This window comes from Elgaria multicarinata, chromosome 2, assembly GCF_023053635.1.
Source record: "Elgaria multicarinata webbii isolate HBS135686 ecotype San Diego chromosome 2, rElgMul1.1.pri, whole genome shotgun sequence".
In the NCBI taxonomy this organism is placed as follows: Eukaryota; Metazoa; Chordata; class Lepidosauria; order Squamata; family Anguidae; genus Elgaria; species Elgaria multicarinata.
Genome location: NC_086172.1, coordinates 5,094,200 through 5,104,286, shown reverse-complemented (window position 1 = coordinate 5,104,286; position 10,087 = coordinate 5,094,200). Strand labels below are relative to the sequence as shown.

The following is a 10,087-nucleotide window of genomic DNA, read 5'->3' as shown; positions in this document are numbered from 1 at the left end:
CTGGGGGCTGCAAGGAAACAGTACAGCACATATTCACCTAGGAAAACAAGACTTCCCCACCCTCTTTTGCATACCTACCAAGGAGGAAAGGAGGCACTCCCTTGATTCAAATCTTTAAAGGAGCCATCTTGTCACCCCTCTCCTCGCATGTAATCAGCTCATATCAATGACGCCAAGAAAAAGGAAGCGCAGTAGCCTCAGGTAAACAATGTGATTGCTGTAGAGACACTCTAAAACATAATTAAATGTTTGACTGACCACATTCAGTCAAACAACTAATTATGTCCAAATGAGATTTAGGGCCTTGCTAGACCTGCTGGCTTACGCCGGCAGGGAGGCAGGGCTGAGGCGCGCTACCGTTAGCGCGCCTCCCCCAGGCTTCCAGACGGCGGAGACGCAGGGAGGACGCAAGCCCTGCGTCGTCCGCCATTTTTTTTTTGTTTAAAGGGGCCGCGTTTGGCCCGAAGACTCCGGAGACGGTAAGTGGCTTTTTTACTTATTTTTTAAAAAACGGGGGGGGGGGGGGGGCGAAGGATGGCAGGGGCAAGGATGGGAGGGGGGGGTGGCACGGGGGGAGGGGGGTGCGATCGCGCCGCCTCCGCCCGAGCAAGCAGGCGAGCGGCGCTTGCCCGGGCAATGCCTGGGAAGGGGTGGCATTGCCCGGGCAAGCGCCGCTTGCCTGCTTGCTCGGGCGGCGAGCGGCGCGATCGCACCCGCCCTCCCTCCGTGCCATCCACCCTCCCATCCTTGCCCCTGCCATCCTTCGCCCCCCCCCGCCGATGGGCACAGCGCTCCTATGAGCGCTGTGCCAGGTCCGCGGCTTTTTGCGGCTCCTCGTGAGTAAGCGAGGAGCCGCGGAAGTCTCCACACTTCCCCCAGCCCCGGCCTGAGGCCGGAGCTGGGAAAAATGCACGCCATAAGCGCATTCGCTTATGGCGCGTTAGACCAGGCCTCAGCATGGCCTGCCTCCGGATTCCCCTGTGCGTCAACTGGACGCACAGCAGGGAAACCGGGTCAGAAGGCGCGCTAAGGCCTCGTCTAGGAAGGCCCCCAGTGTTAGAGGATTTGAAGTGCAGAAAACAGCAAAGTTTATCAGATAGACGAACAAAACTAAACAAGAAACATCTGTAATTTGAAGTAGTGATGTTTTGTACACCAGTCTTTCTCGAAAGACTCTTTTTTTGAGAGAGTTAGTTTTACAAATTAGTAAGGCAATATTATTATTATTATTTATTTATATAGCACCATCAATGTACATGGTGCTGTACAATAAAATCTTACCATTTTGACTAGCTCTCTAATCTCTCTAATCTGTTTGAACAGCAATACAGAATATTACCTAAGAAATACAAGTAAGGCTGCAATCCATCAAATAGTTGAGAAGGCCACTGATGTGGAAGAAAATACACTGCTGTACTTTCTGATAGCATTAAAATGGAAGTTAAATTTAATTTTGATTAAGTATTGATTTTTATTTTGTTTAAATGATTATATTGCTGATTGTTTGGATGTTCTGATTTTAAAAAATATATAATTATAGGACATCCTGAGAATTTTATTAAGGGCAGTATATAAATGACTATAATAAATAAATAAAGGTCAGGGGCTTCTGAGCCTTTCTGAAGTGGAAGTATATAATATGAACTGTAAGAAATAAACTACTAAATAAATGGGAAAGTACATTAACATAGTAGTAGTAGTAGTAGTAGTAGTAGTAACAACAAAGCTTTATTGTTCCAACCCATAGTTGCAACAAGCACAATAAAAACAATATTATTGACCAGGTTTCAGACAGATATTTTGGCTTTCGACTACGGACTGTTTATTGACATTTCTCGCCTTCTAATCTCTGTAACCTCGGTGATTTACGACAGGAGGTAGAAAGCGCAAGTGAAATTCTCATTCTCTCAAAGCAGATAAACCATGAAGACAGGATGGAGAACATGATAGCAGAGGTGACTGTGGGGTTGTGGACAACTGATGAAGAGCAATTTAGGGCCACCTCCTTCTGACCCTTTTTTAAAAAAAAAATTACAGAAGCCTTCCACAATCTGGTGCCCTCTGGATGTGTTCGATTGCAAGTCCCATCATTGCCAGCAAGCATGACCAGCTTGGGGGACACTGTTTTAGAGCAGGAGGTAGATCTCCAGTTGTTTTGTAGTTCAAAACATCGGGAGCCCAGCATAGCCAATGGTCAGGAATGCTGGGAGTTGAAGTCCAAAACTCCGGAGAGCTTCTTTCTGCTCATACCTCTTCTAGAGCATCCTCTTTCCCTGAATTAGGATAGGACATATGTGATCCACCAAGGAACTCCAAAACCGATGCAGCACTAAATAGATGATGTAAAGGTGTGGCATGCAGGCAGTTACCCCTCTTCACACCTTTTGGGCTGGACCATGGGTTATAAAAGTGTTAATTAAAAAAGGGATGGTCTTGATAGCTTCACTACACAGGGCTTTTTATCCCACAGCTTTACCAGGGCTTCTGCTTCTGGGTTCTTTGTGGGATTAAGATCGGCTTCTTCACATGCACACTTCCTCTTTTCTTTTTTTCCCCAGGGGTTGCCTTTATCTGCAAGTTCTATATGCTTCATTATAAAGCCACTAGATGGCACTACTCTTATAGGGCAACTCCCTGTTTTATTTGTATATTCTGTACAATGTACACAAAGTACATTGTTGGTGCAATAATAATAATAATAATAATAATAATAATAATAATAATAATAATAATAATGACGAATTCAATTCACTTTTTATTACCTCATTATCTCCATTTTAAAGAAAATAGAAATGGACAGGCACTAGAGGATGACAACATCATCTAAAGGACTTGCAAACTATCATTCCCAATTGCAGGATAAATGCCCCATATGGAAAAGCTCTCTGACACATTTGATACATCAAAAAGCTTCCTGTTTTCTGAGTTTGGAAGCCTCAGCAAAAAATATGTGGTATTCCAAAGGGACTATGGATGCCAACATCTGGGTCAAGGCTGTTTGTAAGTTTGAAGAAATAGACATTAAAAGGGCAGGTCATTGACACATTTATAAACAAGCATATGCCAATTGTTTGCAAATCTCTATCTTTTCTCTTGTCTTCTTTTTTGTAACATATTTCCTCATTTGTGCTGATACATAAATGGCTAGCCTAAAGAGGAGTCTGGAGGAAGATGAAGGCAGAGACAAGATGTGGCAGAAAGAGTGAAAAATTATTATTATTATTATTATTATTATTATTATTATTATTATTATATTTATTTGTATCCCACCTTTTGCCCAATGCTGGGCCTACGTCCTTACAAAGTTTAAGACATACATTAGGGGTCGGGAAACATAAATGTTTAAAATACACAACAAAATTATAAGACATTAACGTAGATGGAGGGCCAGATTATTCTCCAAAGGCCTGCTGGAACAAACCAGTTTTAGCCTGCTTCCGAAAGCCCATCAAGGAGGGAGCCAGCCTAGCTTCCCCGGGAAGAGAGTTCCAAAGCACTGGAGCAGCCACCGAGAAGGCCCTCTCCCATGTTCCCACCAAGCGTGCCTGTGAAGATAGTGGGACTGAAAGAAGGGCTTCTCCAGAAGATCTCAAAGCACAGGCAGGCTCATAAGGGAGAATACGGTCTTTCAAATAACCTGAACCCGAGCCATATAGGGCTTTAAACATAAAAATGCTGTGAAAAGCATCAAAACATTAGTTCAGTACTTAAAAAGAGATATATATGTGCTGCTCTTTGGGCCTACTAAACTAATTAACTCCATGTCATGGATTCCTGACATCGGCGGTATGGAATACGTGGTCCTCCTGATGTTCTTGGGCTGCAACTCCCAGCATAGTCAATGGTGAGCGATGATGGGAGAGATAATCCAGCAACAGCTGGAGACCCACACATTCCCCATCTCCATATTAAATAAATAAATAGCACTTTCAAAAATCTCTCAGGACTCACAGTTCAATAATTACCCAGGAGGATTTGGCAATGCTGCTCGTTATACATAGTAAGAGAAACTTACAGCTAATCCGGAGTATTGGCTAGCCCTCAAGTTCATGAGACCTGTTTTGCAACGTTATCATTTGAGGAAGGAGGCACCACCCACCCACGTATCCAAGTGAAAGGTAAACTATCAAATGTAAACCTGAACAGCTGGGGAGGAGACAGAAAACTGGCGTAGGGCATGGGAGAATGGGACATTGGACTAAATAGTTTAATGATTCATTGGAGATGATGTCTAGGCAATGACTAATACAGCTGTAGGAAACATTTGTGTGGGTTACCTCAACTAGCAGCACTTGTCCTTGAACAAGCAGTATTGGAACTTCCATTGCTGAAAGGAAATGGATTGGACTGATCCCTTTTTAATATTTTTCCTATTTGCCCTTACTACGATATTCATTTTGAAAATGGCCAGTTTCTGGAATAAGAGCTCTCAAAATCTTCCACCAGGACCCAGGCCTTTACCACTTATTGGAAATCTCCACATAATGGATCTGAAGAGGCCCTACAGATCAATGTTCAAGGTAATGCTTTCTGTTCTTTCCTTGGCAGGGCAACGATCACTGCCTTAAATTGATCAGTGAAGCCCGCTTGCCCCAACCCAAATGCAGGTAGCAATATGCATATATTAATAAACCTATGTTACATACTGTTTTGATGATGCTTATTTCTTTGCAATAGCTGGGTTTCTGTTTCGAATGGCCATTAGAAAATTGGGGGGGAGGGCGTGGGTGCTAGGGGACTGAAGAATATGTGACAAAACCAGGAGTGGGCTCAGAAAGGGGCCAGAAGAAAGGGCTGTTAAAAATCAAATCAAAATGTGGGAACGGAGAGGTCATTCAAAGCTTCCCACAGGGCAAAACAGAATTTCCACATCGTGGGCGATGAAGGGTCATCTTTAGAGAAAAACTCTCACGACCAACAGTAAGGTTCCAGTCGAGAGAGAGGCTCTCTTCTTTGCAGATGCCCTCTTGCTGTGAATGTTGGAACCTGGCATATCATTGCTTTGCTTCGCTTCCACTACACTTGAGAGCTAGGCTCTGACTGCACTGCTGGGATGCAATGTAGAACATTTGAAATGCATACCAGAGAAAAATAGCTATTGTGGCTTTGGCTGGCTGGCATATCTCTCAGAGACAGAGTTAGACTGAAGACACAACTCAGAGGTGGCTGTCGCTGAGCCCTGAGAGGCTGCTGTACCACACAGAGCCTTTTTTTAAAAAAAAATTTATTTTTCTACAATACTTAAACATACACATTTACATTTTCACATAAAACAACAACAACAACATACTACATAATGTTGAAATGTTGAATACATAATATCTTATCTTAATAACATAATCAAGATTAACATACAAGTGCACCCCCCACCTCGGGATCTCATTCCTGATTCCAGAATCTCATACTTTCTTCTGCTGGTGGTTTCCCACTTCCTTTAGAAAACACAAATATTAGGAACTGTTTCCAAATTCCTGCAAAATCATTTGATTTAGCTATACCTCTTCTCCATTTAATATTACTTGTCAATTTATCATTAATAGCTATATCCCATACTTCTTTATACCATTCTTCAATAGAATATTCCCCTTGAATCTTCCAGTTCCTAGCTACAATCAATCTTGCTGCAGTCAACAAATTCGTTATCAGTTCCTTAATTTCCTTTTTACATTTAAAATCTTCTTCAAATAGTGACAGCAATTCAACTTTTGGTGTTCGTTCTATCTTCATTTCCACAATTTCTTCAATCTCCAAAAACACCATCTTTTGGAGCCTTTTAAAGAGTATCTCGGAGTCTAGTTTTGGTGCAGGCAGAGGCAGCTGGCGGCGGAGTTTTTTTTAAAAAAAGAGTCACCGGATGCAACCAAGCTATAAGCTGTTGCCCTACCCCCAGCCACAGGGTACAAGTGCACAGCCTGGCTGGACTGTTGGGAGACTTTGGCAGAGAGAGGGGTGGGGTGGGGGATTATTTGAGGCTGGAAATGTTGGCTGGCAGGCTGGCATAAGGCAGATAGAAGCTGAAGGCAACCCAGATGCACTTGTTGCTTGGCCCTGAGGCCGGCTTGCCACGCAGAGTGTTTTAAGAGTGTATCAGAGTTGTGCAGGAGGAGAGGAGGTGGAGGCGGCTGGTGGCAGAGGTTTTTAAAGTATTGGGCAATAGGCGGGATATGATGATGATGATGATGATGATGATGATGATGATGATGATGATGTAAGAGTCACCAGACATGACCAAGCATTAACCTGCAATAAGCAATATCCCAAGCCACAAGTGTGCAGCCTAGCTGGACCATTGGGAGACTTTGGAGGGGGGGGGGAGAGAGAGACAGAGATTGTTTGAGGCTGGAGGCTTTGGTTTGTCTGCAATGACTTAGAGTGAGAGACAACAGAGGCTGCACAGACAACCCAGAGACATCTATTGTAACTTAGCCCCATGGTGCTGGCATGAAATGCAGGGCATTAGGAAGAGGGTCTCAGAGTCGCATGCTTGTGCAGGAAGTAGACAGGAGTTCAAAGTCTGGATGTGCGAAGTGGTGCCAACACACAAGCCTTGAGAAGCTAATGTATACAAGTGAGAAGTGTGAATGGGCAAAGTAGTGTTCACTGTCACAACACCCACCCTAATGTTAGAATAGAGAAACTTGTGACAATTATACACAAGCTTTTTTAAAAAAATTGAAATTAAAAAAAGCCAGCCATCCGGCCGGCCAGTAGCAAACCCTGTTAACAACAACAGCAGCTTGCAATGTGTGAAGATACAGTCAGAAAAGAGATTTGAGGGAAGGGGAGAATGTAACACACAGAGTATAGCAAAAGCTTCAAAGTACAGCAAAACCTACAGAAGTAGGAGTGAGTGAAGTTAATTTCAGATACATTGAATCTCTCACTTGTTCTTTATTTCAGTGTTTTTAACATTAAGATGTTATGTAGAACAGATTTGTCTTAAATGTGTGCTGTAAAATCAGACATGTGACCAAGGCTATGTTCGGGTGGGCACGCCCCCTTGGTGCTGGACATGCCTCCTTCGGGGCGACCCTGTTATCCTCCTTTTTTGGTTTCCAAAATATGGTCACCCTTCTTAAGAAGACTATTTATTTATTTATTTATTGCATTTGTATCACACACGCATCAAAGTACAAAACAAACAATGGTATAAAACAAAAAATATTATAAAAACACAATAAAAATAATATATAGAAGTACAACCAGGGTAAAACTGAGCAGCAATAGATTTATACAGATTTAAAATACCAATACAGATTTAAAACAGCAAGGTTAAAAATGAAGAGGGGATTTCAGTAGGTGTCATTTGTATGCACGCTGTGCCTGGTGAAATCCCCTCTTCATTACAACAGTTAAAGCTGCAGGAGCCCTGCCCCACTTGACCAGATACAAATGAGGGTAGGGCTCCTGCATTTTTAACTGTTGTGAGGAAGAGGGAATTTCACCTGGTGCTGCATGCATACAAACGACACCTGCTGAAATCCCCTCTTCATCACAACTACAAAAGCTACAGGAGCCCTGCCCTCCTTTTCATAGGGTCACCCTACCCAAGTAACATAAGACATTTTACACATTTAAACCAATTATACAGTTCAATGAACACTAAAATAACTGAAACCTAACACCATAATAATAATAAAAAAACAGAATTACAACTATGCCAAAAAAAAAAAAAAAACCAATAAGAGAACCAGTAAGATTTCAATCTTAGAATTGTGAGAAAGAGTTTACATCTAGATACTCTTTCCTCGGTATAAAGGGATCTACTTTATATTCAGAATTATGTTTCCTTTTTCACCCCTTTCTGTTGAATTCCAGTTATCAAAACAGTATGGTCCTATCTTCAGCATCCAAATGGGAGTCCAGAAAATGGTGGTGTTGACAGGGTATAACACTGTGAAGGAAGCGCTGGTGAACCAAGCTGATGCGTTTGCAGAGAGGCCCATCATCCCAATGTTTGAAGAGTTCGCAAAGGGCTTTGGTGAGGTCCTTCATTCTCTGTAGTAACTGGTATTGGTTGCAAATGTGTAACTATTAGGGATGTGCTCCGCTTCTAATCGGACCGGAGAAGCAGTAGCGGAGCGGGGGGCTTCGCCTGCCCTTAAGGCGGAGGCGAAGACAATTGGGGGGCCGGCAGAGCGTGGCGAAGAGGATCGAGGTGAAGGCGGATCCATGTGGCGACAGCAGCAGGGCCCGGTAACACCCACCGCCCTCCTCTCCCTTACCTGTCTCCGTCCGCGGTCCGTCAGCGTCTCCAATTGAGCCCTTGGTTCCAGCAGGAAGTCTGGGCCGCACTTGCGGCCCAGACTTCCTGGTGCAACCGCGGGCTCAATTGAAGACGCTGACGGACCGCGGACGGAGGCAGGTAAGGCCCCCCTCCTCCTTACCGGGCTCTGCCGCCGTCGCCGCATGGGCGGCGATGGCGGCAGGGCCCGGTAACCCCCCCTGTGGGGGGGACCGGAGCTCTGATCCGGATCCGGAGCTCCGAGCGGAGCGGAGTGGGCACAGGCGGAGTGGGGGCGGGGCGGAGCAGGCCGATCCGAAAATGGCAGATCTTAAAGTAAAGCGGAGTGGGGGGTCCGTGCACACCCCTAGTAACTATAGCTGTGGTCTGGTCTATGCCAAGTGTAAACTCAGGTGAGGAAAAACAAACTGAAGCTGATTCCAGACAAGACGGAGGTGCTTGCTGTCAAAGGCTGCAAACCTGGGTTTGGAAGTGTGTCAACCAGTTCTGGATGGGGTTACACTCCCCTTGAAAGACTGTGTTCACAGCTTGGGGGTGCTTCTGGATCCGTCACTCCAAATGACAGCCCAGATAGATGCAACGGCCAGGAGTGCCTACCATCAGCTTTGGCTGATACACCAGCTGTGCCCCTTCCTAGAGTTGGAAGCCTAGTCCGGAAACTTCAACTAGTTCAAAATATGGCAGCTAGGTTGGTCACCGGTACACCTAGGGGTGAACATATTACACCAACTTTAAAATCACTTCACTGGCTGCCAATTAGTTTCTGGGGGAAGTATAAAGTGTTGGTTATTACCTTTAAAGCCCTACATGGTTTGGGTCCATCGCCTTCTCCCATACAATCCGTCCCGCACACTCAGGTCCTCTGGGAAGAATTTACTCCAGTGAACAAAAACAAGGCTGACAACTATTACCCAGAGGACCTTTTCTTCTGCTACTCCCAGGTTATGGAATGGCCTGCCAGGAGAGATTTGTCAATTTAACAGCCTTGCAGAATTTAAGAAAGCCATAAAGACTGATCTCTTCCAGCAGGCCTACCCAGGTCAATTTTAAGATGCCTTTTAATAATGTGCTGCTTTTAATAATGTATTAGTTTTATACATTTTAATTAGTTAAATGTATTTTATGGTGTTTGTATTTGTGTTGTACTCCACCTCGATCCAGAGGGAGAGTTGGGTAACAATTATTATTATTATTTTATTTATTTATTTATTTATTTATTTCATTTTTATACCGCCCAATAGCTGAAGCTCTCTGGGCGGTTCATTATTATTATTATTATTATTATTATTATTATTATTATTATTTTCAAAATACATTTTCCAGTCTATAGAACTGTGATGAGTTGAGCAAATCAAGACAGGGACAGAGATTAATGCCACCGTTACTATCTTTCTTCCAGCCCAATAGTAGGACAGAATGATCTGGTGAAGAGGAAGACAGGGTAATTATAGTAGGACTCAGACCTAAAGAGGAGCCAAAATCTAAGAAGGAGAGACCTCTAGGAGGCAATAACAAGCAATAAGCATTCCACTATTGAAGTTGTTTCAGCAGGGAGAGGTGTGTCAGTGGAAGTGAAACTGACCAGTGAAGGAGAAGGGAGAAGCTGACCTGGCATATTTGACCGAGACCTGGGCTAGATCTACCCTACTGCTTTCTAGCGTTACTGAAGTGCACTGATAACAGCTGGGCACATTACACAGTCCATATGCCGCTTTAATGGTGTTATTTCCTGCTTTTTATTCCACATTATCCAAAATACTGCAACTAATGTCATTGTTTGTCCTATGTGCAAAAGGGATACAGCATCACCATGATGGGATCGTAATGATTTTACACAAGGTG

At 43.8% G+C, this 10,087-nt stretch overlaps 1 protein-coding gene across 3 annotated transcripts in view; it reads left to right on the top strand.

Moving 5' to 3' along the window:
- LOC134392010 (cytochrome P450 2K4-like) overlaps nt 1–10,087 on the top strand; it is a 74,650-nt gene that overhangs the window by 42,900 nt on the left and 21,663 nt on the right. For 2 of the 3 annotated variants that reach the window (XM_063115954.1, XM_063115953.1), the window contains exons 1-2: nt 3,786–4,520; nt 7,819–7,981. In XM_063115954.1, the coding sequence (XP_062972024.1) occupies nt 4,338–4,520; nt 7,819–7,981 (346 nt within the window). In that variant the 5' untranslated portion in view covers nt 3,786–4,337. Of the gene's footprint in view, nt 1–3,785; nt 4,521–7,818; nt 7,982–10,087 lie in introns of those variants that run through there. The other variant, XM_063115955.1, reaches the window with a different exon arrangement.